The sequence below is a fragment of the Carassius carassius genome, chromosome 27 (assembly GCF_963082965.1).
Source record: "Carassius carassius chromosome 27, fCarCar2.1, whole genome shotgun sequence".
In the NCBI taxonomy this organism is placed as follows: Eukaryota; Metazoa; Chordata; class Actinopteri; order Cypriniformes; family Cyprinidae; genus Carassius; species Carassius carassius.
The window spans coordinates 30,738,189-30,757,622 of NC_081781.1; the positions used below are offsets into that span (position 1 = coordinate 30,738,189).

The 19,434-nt window shown below is 39.3% G+C and overlaps 1 protein-coding gene across 2 annotated transcripts in view; it reads right to left on the bottom strand.

The window, feature by feature from the left end:
- Positions 1-19,434, bottom strand: part of LOC132107149 (lethal(3)malignant brain tumor-like protein 3) — a 78,638-nt gene that overhangs the window by 14,160 nt on the left and 45,044 nt on the right. For both annotated transcript variants that reach the window (XM_059513378.1, XM_059513379.1), the window contains one exon: positions 1,534-1,638. In XM_059513378.1, coding sequence (XP_059369361.1) covers positions 1,534-1,638 — 105 coding nt within the window. The remainder of the gene's footprint in view (positions 1-1,533; positions 1,639-19,434) is intronic.

Consider the following 19,434-nt stretch of genomic DNA (forward strand, 5'->3'; position numbering starts at 1 on the left):
TTTTGGTGTAATATAAAGCAGATTATGCAAATCCTTTCGATAAAATAGACATTTCTCAAAGATATTGTGAACAGCTGAACAGGAGAAATACAATCTCAGAACAAATGAACATGTATCTTCAGAGATGTTGTTTAAAGCATCTCCGTCGTGACAGTGAGCAATGGCACAACCTTCCTGTGTAAGACATCGCAACACGTTGCAGCAACATGTGTGGGTCAAAATAAGGCTTGTTGACTAACAGATCATTATGTCAACAACACAACTGAGAAAAATCATTTTACTCTGAGTAAATAATGAATCAGCCTGTTAGACAGAGTCAAGGACAACTGTGTGTGTGTGTGTGTGTGTGTCTCTGTCCAGACCTGATGTTGTTGTTTTTTTTTTTTTTTGCATAGACAATTAAGTCATTGTTAGGAGGTTTAATTGCATTGTGACATTATCTTGTCAACACATTTTCCCCTGACATTCTCATTATGGGAATGTAAAACAATTTAATTCTCATTACTATAATACATAATAACTTTTTCTCATATTATTTAAATTGTAAAATCATAATAGTTTGTTTTGTTTTGTTGTACTTAACTCTTTTAAAACCACCTAACGTTACCGAATGAATTGCTGACCAAAGAAGTGGTTCACGACTGTGAAGCTTTAGGTGGTGTTGATGGAGGCAGCTGACTCCATCTATGTTTTGATCATTGATCTGAATCCAATCCGGACAAAATCTTTGACAAAAACTATTTTCTAAGCGTTTTTTCAAAATCTTGCATTTTTAATTTTTTTTTTTATTAAACTATAGTACAAATAATATATTTTAAATACATTTGTTTCCTACTGAGTATAGTTCAAACCTATCAACATTTTTACTAACATATCAGACTTACTGATATAACATTTTTAATTAAACTTTATCTTGAGTACTACTTGTGCACAAAACATTTCTTAATATTATGATTTAAATGGGTTTTAATATCACTATTAATAAGGATTGTATGATCTTTGAATAAAATATGTCTTTAAATGCAAGATATTTAAAGTACACCTGAGGTATAGTTCCACTTCAGCACAATCAAATATCCTTCAGTATATCTTTAATTGGACTTCAGCACTACTTCACACAATGAACGTGCATTAGGTACAGAATAACTTGTTCCAATTTGGCAGACATTAAATATGCCAGTTTAGTACTTTTTTTGTTATACCAAAAGTACAACTGCAGCACATAAATATTTAAATGCATTTGGAGTATTCTTAGCATTAAATGTATGTATTTCACATACATTTTAACATTTATTTTGCACTAGGGAAAAGCAGGGGCTCTGTTCTTTAATTTGCTATATTGCATGTTCAGATATACAACTAAATATTCTGGGGGCAATCAAAAATCCTGGAGATGGCTGGCAGCTTAAAAAATAAAATAACGCTGGAAGGGAGAAAGTTAATTCAATTCACGTTGTTACATTAATGAGAATAGCAACATACAAGTTAAATTTTTATGCCAAATGAATCACCAAGAGAGTGTCTGAGCCTAACCTTCGCTTGGTCTCCGTGCCGACAGGCTTCTTTGGTGGCGTTTCCATGGCAGCGCTTGCCATGCTGGGTTTCTCGGGGTGTGATGGGGCAGAGGTGACGGGTTCGCTGGAGAAACAGAGGCGAGACGGTGATAAATGAACACATCACTGTGAAAGAGGCAAGACGTGACAGTCATCTGTTTTATCTCAAACAGCACAGGTGTTTTGTTCAGGGCCTGACAGGATATGATAAGCAAATCAAGTGCAAATATGCTGATTTATGCTAATTTATTTACAACAGCAAGTGTTATACTTCACTGAGCTCACCTTAAAATAAACAAATAAGTACACCAATTCAAATTCCAGATTATAATTTGAGTGGCCACTTATGTCAAATTTTACATTTGATTTTATATTTATTTTCCATTTATGTCCACTGTTTGCTATTAAAGTTTCTTGCACCAAAAATGCCTTAATTTAGTAATGGTTAATGTCTGTATGTAACCCTCGTCCCTTGAAGGAGGGAAAAGAGATGGTTGGTGACCGACGAATTTTGATCTCACCTGAAAGCCCTATCATCTTCTAATGTAAACTAAATGAGCCAAAGCACATTGGCATGCGATAATTGCATCCAGCTGCTGCTTGTCACGACACGAGCATAAGTAGGCAGCAGGTGCAACGCATATTCAGGCCTATTCCGGGCACCCCATGGTGGTACAGCAACTGTGACGACGGGACGTCTCTGTTCCCTCCTTCACTTACATAAGTGAGACGTTCCCTTTCAGTAGATCACTCCAAGTAACGTCAAATTGGGATCCCTAACAAAGCACCACTACTGCTGCCCCTTCCAGCACCCCTAGTAAGCCACCTTGGGGAGGAAGATAGGGCAGGGCTTACGTGGAGAGTCTCTATTACTATTGTTCCTCTATACTCATACAGTAAGTCTTATTGGATAACAATGGGAAAGCGAGTCCTTTCCAGGGACACTGTGGAATCCACATCCTGCTCGCAGGGAGGTATCATGTGGAGATTACACATATGGACTAGGCATTAAAGGCAGTAAAACATATGGAATTTCTCTAAGGTGGCTCAGGCTATATATTCACTCTTTGTTCACCCGCTGTCCGCTTACAATAATTTTCTTCCCGACCCAAATTTAGATCTTGTTTCCAGAATCTCACATTTAAATTTCCTCTACTGAAATAAACAGGACTGGTTTAACAAATAAAAGTGTAGTCTGCTCAAAATTTAATGTTATTTTATTTTATCTTGAATTTATTGACTTTAGTTTGAACTTATATAATAATAATAATAATAATGCATTTTATTTCATGGCGCCTTTCAGAACACCCAACGTCCCCTTACAAGCAATATACAGGTCACTGCATAAGACAAAACAAACAACAAACAAACAGCATATAGATATAAAGTGGATTTAAGTCTCAATAAAAAAATATTATAAAAAAAGCCTGTATAAAAAGATATGTCTTAAGACGCTTTGTAAAAGTCAACAAGCAATCGCTATTGCGAACATCGAGGGGAAGAGAGTTCCATAGGCGGGGGGCAACATAACTAAAAGATCTGGCACCCATAGTAGTAAGTCGAATCCGAGGTACCGCAAGAGAAATTAAAGATGAAGATCTAAGTGCACGTGAAGGAGTATAAACCTGGAGAAGTTTAGTAAGGTATTGTGGTGCGAGATTATGAAGTGCCTTATAAGTGAGTAGCAAGATTTTGAATTCAACTCTATATTTTACTGGAAGCCAGTGCAATTGCTGGAGAACCGGAGAAATGTGATCAGTATAAGGTGTTCTAGAGAGAACACGAGCTGCAGAATTCTGAACCAATTGAAGCTTATGCAGCAATTTGGAAGGAATACCTGTAAGAAGAGCATTGCAGTAGTCTATACGTGAGGTGACTAGTGCATGAATGAGAACTGCAGTATTATTATTGGAAAGAAATGGACGTAGACGATTAATATTGCGCAAATGGAAGTATGCAATCCGTGTGATATTATTAATCTGAGCTTTAAAAGATAGTGTGCTATCCATGATGACACCCAAACTTTTAACCTGAGAGGAAGGGCAGATTGCAGTATTATCAATGTGTAAAGAGAAACAATTAGATTTAGACACAGCAGATCTAGTGCCAACAAGCAGAGCCTCAGTTTTATTGCCATTTAATTTCAAGAAGTTCGCTGAAAGCCAGTCTTTAATTTCATCTAAACAGCTTGACAAAGATGGCGGAGGAAAAGAACCGGTAGGTTTGGCGGACAGGTAAAGTTGGGTGTCATCCGCATAACAGTGAAAATTAATACCATATTTCCTTAAAATATCACCAAGAGGGAGCATATATATAATGAAGAGAAGCGGGCCCAAAACAGAACCCTGGGGAACACCAGCGGTGACTGTAGATAGTCTTGAACGAAAACCTTTTAATTGAATACGCTGACTGCGTCCAGATAGATATGAACTAAGCCAAGACAGAGCAGTGCCAGTAATACCAATGGAAACTAATCTGTCAAGAAGTATGTTATGTGAGACAGTATCAAAGGCAGCGCTCAAGTCAAGAAGGACAAGTATAGTTAAAAGCCCAGAGTCAGCTGCCAACAGTAGATCATTGGTTATTCTGACAAGAGCAGTCTCAGTGCTATGGTGGGGATGAAAACCAGATTGGAATTGTTCATACAAGTTATTATTGGACAGATGTTCATGAATTTGAATTGCAATACACTTTTCAACTACCTTAGAGATGAATGGTAAATTTGAAATTGGACGAAAATGTTCAAAATCAAATGGATCACCCCCTGGTTTCTTAAGTATGGGTGTAATAATAGCAGATTTAAGAGATGGAGATACAAAACCAGAACCAAGTGAAGCATGAACAATTTTAGTAATCAACGGCAAAAGGGCTGGTAAACAAGCTTTTCCTAAAGGAGTTGGTATAGGGTCTAATTGACAAGTCGAAGATTTAGATTTACCTATCAGACCCAATATCTCTGAAATAGTTGGTAGTGTAAAGTTAGAGAAGACAGAGTGGGGGGGGGGTATGTGAGTGATAGACTGACAGGAGTCATTGTGAAGAGAACCAGTAAGTAATTGCTGATGTACATTTTCAACCTTAGATGTAAAAAAAGTCAAAAAGCGATCACATAAGTCAGTGGAATACATATCAGATGGCAAAGAATCAGGCGGTGTCAGAATATTGTCTACCACCAAGAAAAGAGACCTAGAGTTCCCATTGCTAACTCCAATTACATTGGAGTAGTAATCGGATTCAGCTGTAGACAGTGCATTTTTATAATTTTGAATATGTTCAGCATACATGTCTTTGTGAACAGTAAGGCCAGACCTGACGTACAGCCGCTCTAACCTACGGCCTTTAGTTTTAAGTTCACGCAGTTCAGGTGTAAACCAAGAAGCTGAATGCACAAATGAGACCCTTCGAGTTTTCACGGGTGCGAATTCATCTAAAAGCATGTTCAGTCCATCATTGTAATATTTTACCAGTTCATCAACAGTAGTGAAATCAGATTTACTGGAAAAGATGGCAAGTTCATCAGCAAGAGTAGGCAAATCAATGTTCTTAATATTCCGAAATGTAATCGGGCGACAGAGGTTTACCTTAAAAATGGCCAGTTTGGCACAAAATGAGACCAGAAAGTGATCTGATATGGATAGATCAGAAACAGTACAAATAAAAGGTGTTATACCAGAGCAACAAACAAGATCAAGAGTATGCCCCTTAGTATGAGTGGGCAGTGTGTTAAATTGTTGTATACAAAAGCAATCCAAACATGATAGAAATTCGCTTGTATATGCATTACTGACATTATCTGTATGAATGTTAAAATCACCCAGAAGGATAACATTTGAAGATATGGAACATAGATAATTTAAGAGTTCAGATAATTCAGTTAAAAAGGCATTGGATGGTTGGAATCGCACCATTGATTTTTATGGCAATTGACTCAAAAGAAGAATATGTAGACAAAGTTAACTGAGATACTTTCAATTTCTTTTTATAAAGTATAGCTAGCCCCCCTCCCCTTCCCGTATCACGAGATTTACAAACATAACTATATCCTGGGGGAACACACTCGTTTAGATGGAAAAAGTAGTCTGGTTTCTGCCATGTCTCAGTTAGACAGAGAAAGTCAAACTCACGGTCAGACAGTAGATCGTACACCAGGGGTCCTTTAGTGGAAAGCGATCGTATATTAAGTAATCCAAAGGAAAAATTGTTTTTACCAGAATCGTTGCAAACCGATCTGGCCGGGTTGATTAGTACACTGCGATTGACACTGCAAGTCCGTGTAAGCCTCCTAGGCGGGCGTGGTTTAGATGACCAAAAGGATCGTATTTGACATGAGCCATCGGTGTTATAACTCCGCCGAGACCCGCGATGTATATATTTCCGACGTGGAATGTACACAATATCCAAGGGAAGATGTGGAGCTGACAGAAGATTAAAATGACGCAAACGGAGCTGAGTAAGTTCCGCCGCCGAATACTGGAGCATCGCCCATGCTACCGAGTGGTATACTGCAGAAAGAACGACCCAGATGTAGTTCATCCGCACCAGTAGCTCAGTGATCTTCATAGTTGAACCGCGTGCCAGAGGTACCGCAAAGAACACTTAGTAACCGGCAGTCAATCGGCAACCGCACAGAGCATCAGCAGTCATAGGTACGCAGGTAGATCAACCAGCGTACAAACCCACCAAATCAGCGTGGATACAGAGGTCAGACTCCTTAAAATTATATAAAAACAGTTCATAGATGCATCCATGCATTAATAAGTGCAGGACGATTTTGGTGCGCTAAAAGTTTTAAAATTCCCTCCCTGAGCAGCGGCAGCTAACAGCGCCAGCGTTCACCCGGAAGGAGTGATATCAGCATATCAGCATATCATATGAATTAATTTTAAAGGGGTCATATGATCCGATTTCAAGTTTTCCTTTCTCTTTGGAGTGTCACAAGCTCTTGGTGCATGAAGAAGATCAGTAAAGTTGCACTTTGACTAAAGTCTCAAATCCAAAGAGATATTCTTTATCAAAGTTAAGCCACGCCCCCTAAAACGGCTCATTTAAACACACCCCACATCTCTACGTCACTATGTGGAAATATTTGCGTAATGCTGCCCAAATGTTCATGCAAAGAAAAAAGTCGTGGTTTCCGACGAATTGTGATCTCACCTGAAAGCCCTATTATCTTCTAATGTAAACTAAATGAGCCAAAGCACATTGGCATGCGATAATTGCATTCAGCTGCTGCTTGTCATGACACGAGCATAAGTAGGCAGCAGGTGCAACGCATATTCAGGCATATTCCGGGCACCCCATGGTGGTACATGTCTTTATGAACAGTAAGGCCAGACCTGACGTACAGCCGCTCTAACCTACGGCCTTTAGTTTTAAGTTCACACAGTTCAGGTGTAAACCAAGAAGCTGAATGCACAAATGAGACCCTTCGAGTTTTCACGGGTGCAAATTCATCTAAAAGCATGTTCAGTCCATCATTGTAATATTTTACCAGTTCATCAACAGTAGTGAAATCAGATTTACTGGAAAAGATGGCAAGTTCATCAGCAAGAGTAGGCAAATCAATGTTCTTAATATTCCGAAATGTAATCGGGCGACAGAGGTTTACCTTAAAAATGGCCAGTTTGGCACAAAATGAGACCAGAAAGTGTTCTGATATGGATAGATCAGAAACAGTACAAATAAAAGGTGTTATACCAGAGCAACAAACAAGATCAAGAGTATGCCCCTTAGTATGAGTGGGCAGTGTGTTAAATTGTTGTATACAAAAGCAATCCAAACATGATAGAAATTCGCTTGTAAATGCATTACTGACATTATCTGTATGAATGTTAAAATCACCCAGAAGGATAACATTTGAAGATATGGAACATAGATAAGTTAAGAGTTCAGATAATTCAGTTAAAAAGGCATTGGATGGTTGGAATTGCACCATTGATTTTTATGGCAATTGACTCAAAAGAAGAATATGTAGACAAAGTTAACTGAGATACTTTCAATTTCTTTTTATAAAGTATAGCTAGCCCCCCTCCCCTTCCCGTATCACGAGATTTACAAACATAACTATATCCTGGGGGAACACACTCGTTTAGATGGAAAAAGTAGTCTGGTTTCTGCCATGTCTCAGTTAGACAGAGAAAGTCAAACTCACGGTCAGACAGTAGATTGTACACCAGGGGTCCTTTAGTGGAAAGCGATCGTATATTAAGTAATCCAAAGAAAAAATTGTTTTTACCAGAATCGTTGCAAACCGATCTGGCCGGGTTGATTAGTACACTGCGATTGACACTGCGAGTCCGTGTAAGCCTCCTAGGCGGGCGTGGTTTAGATGACCAAAAGGATCGTATTTGACATGAGCCATCGGTGTTATAACTCCGCCGAGACCCGCGATGTATATATTTCCGACGTGGAATGTACACAATATCCAAGGGAAGATGTGGAGCTGACAGAAGATTAAAATGACGCAAACGGAGCTGAGTAAGTTCCGCCGCCGAATACTGGAGCATCGCCCATGCTACCGAGTGGTATACTGCAGAAAGAACGACCCAGATGTAGTTCATCCGCACCAGTAGCTCAGTGATCTTCATAGTTGAACCGCGTGCCAGAGGTACCGCAAAGAACACTTAGTAACCGGCAGTCAATCGGCAACCGCACAGAGCATCAGCAGTCAAAGGTACGCAGGTAGATCAACCAGCGTACAAACCCACCAAATCAGCATGGATACAGAGGTCAGACTCCTTAAAATGATATAAAAACAGTTCATAGATGCATCCATGCATTCATAAGTGCAGGACGATTTTGAAGCGCTAAAAGTTTTAAAATTCCCTCCCACAGCGCCAGCGTTCACCCGGAAGGAGTGATATCAGCATATCAGCATATCATATGAATTAATTTTAAAGGGGTCATATGATCCGATTTCAAGTTTTCCTTTCTCTTTGGAGTGTCACAAGCTCTTGGTGCATGAAGAAGATCAGTAAAGTTGCACTTTGACTAAAGTCTCAAATCCAAAGAGATATTCTTTATCAAAGTTAAGCCACGCCCCCTAAAACGGCTCATTTAAACACACCCCACATCTCTACGTCACTATGTGGAAATATTTGCGTAATGCTGCCCAAATGTTCATGCAAAGAAAGAAGTCGTGGTTTCAGTAACACAGTTAGTGCTGAAGCAGCCATATCAGGGATATGTGTGTGTATCTAGATGAAAGCAAAAACACTTTATTTATTCTTCCAAAAGTAGATGCATTTAGGAATCTTTAAGGTTACTTACAACAGAACAGCAACGCATTTTATGGACAACCGTTTGGTGAACCTAGGAGAGGAGGATATTCTGACTTTACTACAACAATCTGGCGCTTATGAATCAGCTACTGTATGATTTGTTATTAAAGTATTTGCTATTGACTGTTCAAATGTGGAGTTTTGCACGTCATGTGTGTGTGCATGTGTGTCTGTGAGAGAGATAGTCACACAGTGGAGTCAGCTTTCTTAACCGTCCGTGTCTTGTGTACTGCAAACACATATGAGCTTCATCACTGTGTCAGTCACACCACTCTGTTCCCCTTTCAGGCTTGGACTGATGGTAAAACATTATTAAGGACATTATTAACTGACTTTACATTTATTTTGAAAGATGATGCTTGCGATTATGGAAAGGGAAGTTACGCTTGCGGTGCAGTGTTAATTTTGGCAGGCATTTTTTATTTAGTCAGTCTTAGTCTTGAGACGAAAATGCTTAATAGTCTTAGTCACATTTTAGTCGTTTGAGTCTTTCATAGTTTTAGTCGACGAAAAGTCATTGCATTTTTGTCAACTTTTAGTCATTACTTTTAGTCAATAGCTTTAGCCAAACTGTACTTACCAAAATTGTTTTGGTAGCTATTTTGTATGTAGTTTTCAAATTAAAATAATCATTAATTCCTCTCTCTTTAGACCAAATCTTATGAGAAATTTGAATCAATGACTGAATTTGGAAAATCTTGAATAAATTATGACAATTTTCATTTTTGGGTGAACTATCCCTTTAACAGAATTGAAAAAAGGAGCAACTTATATATATATATATATTTATTTATTTAAAGAAGCACAATAAGACAAATACAATAGAGATACAAATTAAACTCATTTTTCAGATGCTGTAGGTTTTACTTAACATTTACTTAATACATTTATTTAACATCTTTTGTTGGTTAAAATAATGACATAGGTATTTAATTTGGAATGCTGTCCCTTTAAGACGGAAGGCATGCATGAAATACTGACACATGTTAAATTTTCACACACCTGATCACGTTCACTTAATCCATAACCGACTATATTTCCATGAGATATTCTACACGTTAAACATTTGGACTGTTGTGTTTATATTTGAGCGCTTAGAACTGAGAGATCACTTCTATCAGCGTGATTTCACCTTCACTAACTTTAAGTTAATCGACAACGAATTGTGACTCCCGGGAAAAACGGGACATCTGGTTACCTTATCCCTACCGCTTCAGGTGCTAAGGCCATTGTTTCAGATCACTAGTTCGCATTTTATTAGCCTATCCATCCACTGCTGCTGCTATAGTGACTAGATATGCAAACGGCCCTTATCCAATCGCAATCCAATGACAGGGACGCACATTTTGAAAGACAATAGGGCTTGGGCGTCGTGACGTCATTACCTGGCGTGGCCACCATGTTGATGGCCTCCTTTACTGCTACTCGGACTACTGCGCAGTGTTTAGACGTACTCCCTCTCAGCCATGTGTCTTAATTTGATTATTTAAAAATAAATTTCACCATGGTAAACCGTTGCTGTATTGTGGGGTGTAATAGCGCAAAACATAATCGCCATGGGGAAAAAATTAGAATGGATTAAATTTCCACCGCTTTCCTGCTTGGAGGGGCGACCACGGAGACCATAACATCTGAATATTTACTTTATATATAAAATTGAACATAAGGGAAATTTCCCGGGTTACTCATCCAAAATACGGGGAAATTTAAACATTCATCTTTCTGTTGCTATCCCTCTGCTAACATCAAAAATTCATACTATAAAACTGCTGCATTAACTAACGTTAAGCGAGTTGTGAAGCTAGGTCTGACGCGACTTTGCTTACAGATTGGCATGAAATTGTGCTCTCACAACAACCACGCTATCTTAAAAAGCCCAACACCACGCTAAGGTTGTTTTCAAGTAAGCAAAAAGATGCAAAAATGTACGAAAATAGCCTATTAGCTATTTTTATTCCTGTTATCAAAATACTAAATTCGTGTGACGTTTTTCTGTTGACACAGTAGGAAAAGTTTTGCAGAGAAAAATAAATATGACATCTGTCATTTTAAATTATAGGCTAAGCGAAATATAAACAAAACTGAGTTGAACATCCTTCAAGGACAGCGGATCCACACTTTGCTCCATCCTTATTCTGCTCGGTCACTCATCGACAACTTACATTTTCTGTCTGAGGGCCATATATTTACCACCAGTACAGACTGCTCTGAGCATCGTTATGCACATGCTGTGCACAGAGCCTGCAAATAAAACACGTGTCTCAGAAAGCATGCACAGCGCATGCATAACAGTCCGAGTGCAGGCTGTACCGGTGGTCAATAAAGCGCAGATATGCTGTTCTGAATGGACGTCGGGAATGGGATATTGTTAGACCACCCGCTCCTGTTCATATTACACCAGAGTTACCACCTTCTACCGCAATTTATTCAGGAATTTAATCCTGCAGCGGAAAAAAATCTGTTTGGCCCCGGCTGCAGACCTTTACTCCACGGGGTTTGCCTTGTAGGGAACTGAACTGAAGAGGCATAGTGAACTGATAAAATCATGAATCGTGACATTTAAAACATTTTTCTTTTTTTTTTCCATATCATCCACTCCTAGGATGGATGCATTTGAAAATGCGTTTCTGCGTAGCTTGTGAAGGGCTCAGTTCAAAACTTGCAGGTACAAGAATGGTCGTAATCCACCGCCTTTCTAGGGTACAATGAAGGGCTGTAAAAACCTGACCTCATATCAACTGGAAGGACCGGCTCTATCATGTCCTTCGCCAGCAGGACTGCGATTTCTGCTCGTAAGACAGGAGCATCACTGGTCAGCACAGAGAACTGGATGCCCCTGAACTTGGGGGAACACCAGATGAACTAAATCGCATAGCCATGTCTGATGGTCCAAATGAGCCAGCGAGACGGACTGGAAAGCACTAGCCAGGCTCCCAGAGACCATACAAGTGGAACCAGAGGAACAACAGATGAACCCATGGTGGGGCAGCATGGTGGAGGACAGGGACCCAACTCGGAAGGAATAGTATCCTGAAGTGGGTCTGGGTGTGTGGTGCAACACAGCCAAAAATGACATTTGTTTTCAAAAGAGTATATGTAATAAGTTTTATCAAACAAAATATTTCTTTGCTGAAGCTACTTTTTGTAATGTCTATTTGATGCTTTACACAACAATGACTTTAAATTATCTTTTGGAAGTAGTTCTCAGCCAGATTTGATGTGTGATTAATTTTCGATGAATTATATTAATTGATCGCCACACCATGTAATTAATTACATTAAAAATTGTGTGATTTTAAATGTGTGTGTGTATATATATATATATATATATCAGGGTTTCTGCAGGGTTTAATCAGTCAAATTGAAGACTTTTTAAGACCTTTTTATGACTATTAGGATTAGAATTTATGACCTACACGAATTACGATAAATAACTTCATTAAAATTCCTTTCAAAAGTCTTTTTTTATTATTGACTTTCATTTAAAGTAACAAGTATTATTTAAAGAGTTATTCTATTATTTCTTAAGATTAAGAAACTGAAGCCTTCGCCTTCTTTTTCTTGAGTATCAAGAACACAGGAACACTTAACAATTGTAACATTGTAAATTAACAATTATTTTATGGCATTACTTTCCAAAATAACAAGTGTTATTGGTGTTTGGTCACAGTATTCAACACCCACAGGCAGGGCCGTAGCTGGGGTTTGCTGGGCCCCGCTGAAGGTTGTACCAGTGGGCCCTGCTTGAAATTGTTTAATTTGTATGATCGTTCATTTTTATTTATTTTTGCTATTTACACAATGTTTACGTTTTTTTTCAAGTTTGTAGGTGTCCAGGTACAGAAACCGAATAATTAAATGTAAAATAGCACTGGATAGTCTTCAATTGTACAAATTAAATATACAATCAAACCAAAATTTATTCAGACACCTTGAACATTTCTCACATTATTACAGTTAATTTGCTAATGCTTCTAAAATGGTTATAAAATATGACAAGGATTACAATCAACCAAAACTACAGACAACTGTTATTATGACAATATTTACACAACTATCAATACTTTGTTGACCAATTACCGAGCAATGCTTCATTTTGTTCAGACTGTGGTGTGAAACGGTTGCATTAGCAATTCAGAAAAAAAAACACATAAGCAATGCATGGTGCTTTATAAGGTGCTGAATAATTTTTGTTCCCAATTTAATATATAGATAGATAGATAAAACATTTATATCTATCTATTTCACTAGTAGTTCACTGTATGAAGATTCTTTGGGTATAATATGTCACAGTTTGCTTATACTCACTTACATAAATGTATTAGTGTCCTGTACCTACTAGTAAAATATGTATATCAAAAATTATATCTGGAGTCTGGATAATTTTTGGTATGACAGTGCATAAATTCTTGTTAAAACTACAAAGTAATGCAGTCAAGAGCAGTGAGTGATTTTTCTTTCATTTTCTTGGATTAACATTACAGCAGCTAGTAGCTAAATTAGGCGCGGTCACTTTAAGAGACGATGAACGCATCTTTTTCCTCAACTGTTTACTTTCACTTAAGAAATAACTGACAAATAACTGAAAAAAAAAGTTTTTTCGAGCATACTTTCCAAGGCGGGTATTTTGACATATTTTGTCTGTATTTGTCGGCACAAGAGCAAAAAGAAGCAAATTCGGTGTACTAGCGTTTTGAGACGCCTTTCTCTGCGTGAGCCCCTGAACACCTGAACACCGTGGTACTGAATTGGGCTCTTTCACATCCTTTTGTTTGTTCAAAACTGCGATTAGTATTTGTTTGTTCATGTGCAGGAGGGACTGTCCGTGATACGTGGCTCTCCGAACACAGCGCGCGAGTAACCAGCTACTCAGTTCAGCTTTTCCGCGTCTTGTATTTGGATGCTTGATACCAATTGTTAGCGACGGCCTTGAGCCAGCTACTAAACGCACCGTCTTCGAGCCATAGATCGTTAAAGGTACATTTTCCCATTGTGACAGCCAGGATGATTTCAATTAAGCTAAGCAGTGACTCAGTATGATACAGTATGTTCGGAGTTCACACGGGTTTCTGTGAAAGTCCTTCTGACAAGTCTGTATGCTGCCGCATGGACCTTGTAGTTCTGGAACACTGTGATACCAGTGTGATACCACCCAGATTCCTCATACAGAACTACAACAGGCGAAACAAATGAATGCCATTGCCGCTGCGAGCGCATTTTGAGGGAAGAACAAATTAATGGACTAGCATATCAATTTAAGATGTGGCTAAATGTTTTTTATGACCGTGTATGGAAAATCCGGACGTTTTTATGACTTTTTATGGCCTTAAATTCTTATTGTAAAATTTATGACTTTTTATGGCCCCGCGGAAACCCTGATATATATATGAACCCGGTTGGGGGAACCCTAATATATATACATATATATTAATTTAAAGCGTTACTTAGATTAATTAATTCTGGAGAAAAATAACGTGTTAAAATTATTAACTCATTTAATGCAATTGCCCCGCCCCCAGACCTATGTGGGTCATCTGCAATTTCATACAGTCGATTGATGACTAATATGAGGCAAAGCAACAGTTTACTGCATGATGGAGCCTAGTGAATATCCCTAAAATTCAAGATATGGTGCAAAATGCCCCATATTTTGCCCCAAAATGCCCCAAATGTTTGAATTTTTTTCTCATATTTACATTAGGGGTGTGCACGGATAGTCGAACATTCGAATATTCGTTCTGCTCTAATTATTCGACAAATAAAAATGATATTCGAATTTCGCCAAAAAAAAAAAAAAAAAAGTTCACAATAAAACCTAATTTGGTCACTTTCTGTGTTTCTCCATGGCATATTTGAAGATGTATGCAAGCACAAAATAATTAATGAATGAATAAGGGGCCGTTCACATATTGCGCCTAAAAACACGTGGAAAACGCTAGGCGCGCAGCTTTCTCCTTCTATCCAAAGCGCTCCTGAGGCGTCTGCCGTTGCTAAGCAACAATAACGCGCTCTCTCCATGAAGACGCGGAAATTTCAGCAAAGGATAAATGGATTTGCAGCTCAAAAAATCGCTTGGAACGCGCCTGGAAAAAACGGGCGCGTCGCACCCACTGATATATAGATCAGTGGTCGCACCGTGTCGCTTCCATTATGAGCGTGCATACCGCGCGCCTACTACATTGGAAATAACGAACTTGAGCGCGCACAAAAGATGCAATATGTGAACGGTCCCTAAGAACTGCGGTCTTCTACAGTACTTCAAATATGCCGTGGAGAATCACAGAAAGTGACCGAAATTCAAGAACATTGCATTGCTGCGGCATCTCTCAAGCAACGAATAAAGACCGCTAACTTGGAGAATGCAGTGAAAACTCCTCTTCTCGCGTCTGCCCTAGACCCTCGGCACAAACATCTCAGGTTTCTCGATGAAAACCTGAGAGAAGTAAGAAAAAAAAAATATTTTTTGAACATTATCAGAACATTTGCCTTGATGCGAGTGGTGCGGATGCAGCCGTCGCCACCAACAATAAAGAGGATGCAATGCCCACTCGTCGGAAAAGGCTGAGCCAGTTCTTCAGCAATGATTACAGAGAGTCCAACCAAGAACAGTGGGAACAGTGGGAACAACGGCTGAGTGGGAACAGTTCTTGCTGGAGCCATGTATTCCACCAGATGAGGATCCCATTCAGTGGTGAAATGAAAACACGAAGCGCTTCACAAAACTTATTCGCTTAGCACACCGTTATTTGTGAGTCCCGCCAACATCTGTGCCGTCAGAGCGCGTTTTCTCCGCGGTCGGCCTTATTGTTAACAGACTAAGGAGCCGACTTTCCCCCGATCATGTTTACATGCCCGTATTTCTTAACAAGAACATATAAAACAATAGAAAGAAAAGCAAAAAAGATTTGCTGACAGTTTAAAAGTTTAAAAGTTAAGTGTAGGCTACGTACTGCAATAGCCTAATTGCTGCAGGCGGCTTTAAGTTTTTTCTTTGGTCACTTTTTTTTTTTTTATACTTTTTTTTTTTTGCTTTTAATCTGTACTTTTGTTTGTTTGCACGCATTGTTAAAGGTTTTCAGCTACAAAACACGATGTGTAATGTTCAAGCTTATTGTGTGTAAGCTTGTTCAAAATGACGGCAACAATAAATGTTGCTGAAAAATAACGTCTGTCTCATTAAACTTAATTTAAATAAACGAATATTCGATTTTTGTGAGCTCAAATATTCGAATGTGATATTTGCGGAAAACGCCCATCCCTAATTTACATCACATAGTTAAGAAATATCACACGAGCTGTAGGCTAAGTGCAATATCACACAGGTGAAAATGTAACACTCATCTTATACAACAGTTCATTAAGAAGTTAATATTGTGTTATTTTAGACACAATGTTGTCTGTTTTGCACAATATTGCCAACCTGATGGTTGGCAATTTGGTACTTTGATGAACTTTGAACTGCGTCCTCTAGGGGCCGCTATGGGGAACACCTCGTCGTGACCCGTGTCTGAAGCATACATTGAAAAAACACCAACTTGTTGGCCGGCTACAGCCTCTGACGTCACTACCGGGGCGACTATAAACAGGCACCGGGAGAACACGTCATTCTCTTCTTCGTCTTCACTGACTGTTCTGTTTGAAACGTGCATCTGAAAGAACTGGTAAGAGCGTTCTTTCTCTGTATATCATGGCGACTACTAGCAAGCGTTTAGACAATGTGTGCATCCGTGTCAGCGTTATTTGACACCCGATGACACATGCGATCTTTGCGCCATTTGTTTGGGTGAAAAGCACACACGCGATGCACACGCGATGTCTTTGAGGAGGCAATCGGCATGCATTGTGAACGTTTTTTCAAGGAAAAAAAGCTCCGCTCTTGTTTGTCTCTCTTCCGAAAAAAAAGAAAAAAAGGCAGTCATCTGCTTCCCACGGTTCAGGACCTGTCACTGCTGAGGCACGGAGGAGAATGAGCTCGTGAGAATACAGGTGGATCTGTTTGAATGTGTTAAAGAGGGATTTTCCCTTTCGCACTCGTAATGGCGGCGGATGAGAGAGAGCCTCGGGAGGATGATGTTATATCTTTAACACTATCTGATACTGAGGTTAGTGCTCTGCTGGGTTTTTACCCAGGGAAAGCAGGAGATATTTGAGGATGGTGAAGAGGCTGAGGCTGAGCCTTCTCAATTCTCCTGCCCTGCATATGTAGAGCTGTTAGAGGTTATGGATCACGCCACGGCAAAGTTGGACTTGCCATGAAAATGCGCTAACAAGATGACGATGTAAGGCCATTAAAAAAATAAATAAATAAATAAATTATATATATATATATATATATATATATATATATATATATATATATATATTAGTGCTGTCAATCGATTAAAAACTTTAACTAGATTAATCACACATTTTTCTGTTTTAATTAATCGCAATAAAAAAAGAAATGTTTTTGTACGTTTTTAATATATTTTTTAATGTAATAATTTCACAGTTAATCAAATTAATGTAGAAACAACATAAAGACAGTATATTTTAAATACTTGTTTAAATGGCATCTTTTTATGAATGAAGGCCAGTATTACTGATATTAATACAGCTACTGATTTTTTTTTTTTTTTTTTACATTTATTATTAGGCTTCAAAAATATAACAGTTTTTAATTTAAGTAAACTTAAAACAATGCTAACATAAACCCATAATAAATGTCATGTTTACTCCTGCCCTTCCTGTCTTAACAGTTAGGAAATATACAGAAATTTAATAAAGTTATCAAAGTTATATGCAGTCTGCACTGCATAAACTATAAATTAAATAGTTAATCCTTATTAAAGCTAGAAAAGTTATTTAGTCAAGAGCAGCGAGTCATTTTCTCTCTTCCCTTTGTTCTTTAACTTTACTGACAGTTAGCTTTATTGGCTGCTGTCCCTTTAAGAGCAGACAGACACGCGGATCTCACCGTTTATATACTGTCTATGGATCTCGCCTCATTCTCTCACAACTCTTTTTGTTCATTTTAGACTTTATATAAATCATTTAAGATTGCTCTTATGAGGATAATCGACAAAACTGGCACTTTGATGTTTATTGTTAGTTCAAGCGCTTAAGAGAACTGAATTCTGGCGCCCTGTCTATGCATTGTGTGTGTGTGTGTACGTGTGTATGTGTCACATAAGGGCATTCATAGACAGCGCATTCTCTTTTGTCTTGCCGCGCTTGAAATGTTTAAAAGCATTTAAATGAATAAGAGCGCGATCATATAATGTAAAGCTAGCCAACGGACCTCTCTCAATGCTACCAAGCAGGCCGCCTCCGCCATGGCCGGGACTAGGGCGGCCATGGTGGCACCGGAGAGACGTCTGTGGATGAACCTGGCAGACGTCGTGGCTTACGTGGAGTTAAGCAGAACCTAAAGGATGTGATCCAGATGAGGCAGCGTTCTCGTCCGAATCAGAGTGATACAGAGGAATCTACTCATTCTCTTCAGGGATTTTTTACTTCTGCTTTTATCCTCCCCTTCCTAATTCCCCTGTAACCACCAGCTCTCCACCTGATCGAGGTTAGGTGGAAACCTCTCACATAACAGTCTCCTATACTGGACCTATAATGTTTTTGGTTGGTTTTATGTTCATAGCAACCACCTTACTGATGGTCCAGACTAAAAGGAGGCGCCCCTTGAGCGGGGCTCCAGCGTAGAAGGGGTGGGTGAGTAAATGTAACCCTCTCTGTATATACTTATGTGTATTAAATTGCTAGTGGTTATGTGTCTACTAATAAATTCTGTGAGTTTCCTTTGCAGTGCTCAATTACAGTGTTTACTAAACACTCGCCAGCACCAGCCATCCGGCTTCATGTTCTGGTATTAGGCGGCTGAGATCACAGGCTTCTGCGGGAGCCTCCTTGATCATCAGGCCTGGCACAGCACTGCAGGGAATTTCATGGATGCCTGGCCAGGTAACCCCGAGGGGTCTCCTGGCCGCTTAGGGGTGCTGTCGCATCTAGCGGGAAGTGGAGGTGGCAGTTACAGGAGTCTTCTTGTATATGCTGCCGCAGGTAAAGCTCCCCTCGCCCGAGGTTTGTAAAATTGAGCTTGCCTCTCCTGTGCGATTCAGCGCCTCTGCGATGCTTAGGAACCTTTAAGTACACACGCTAAGCTTTGTGTACTTTCTCAAAACCACATGGTGGTCAGTGTGCACGTGAACACTTTGCACACTTTCTAAAATCCACGTAAGTGGTAAGTGTGCAGGCAAGACTCTGCGCACTTTCTGAAATCTTTTACGATAAGGGTTACGCGCTCCGCCTCGTTCCCTTTCTTGAGATGATTAGACCTTGGTTCCTTGGGCTTCATTCAGCCAGTGTGTATTTATTTATACACTTCAAGCATCGCTTCCCTCAACATGAGGGGTTATTTGGGCGATTCTCATGGTAGTTTAGCAGCGCTCCCCTTTTTCCAAAAAGGGTCGCCTATGAGAGCGCTATTCTGAGCTCGGAGTTTTCCTCTCATATGAGACTGAGTTCTCTGTTTTTTCCCCAGAGCGCTCCAGTATTGTTTCCATAGATCGAGTTGATGACTCTCAATCATACTGTTTTGAGATGCACTATTC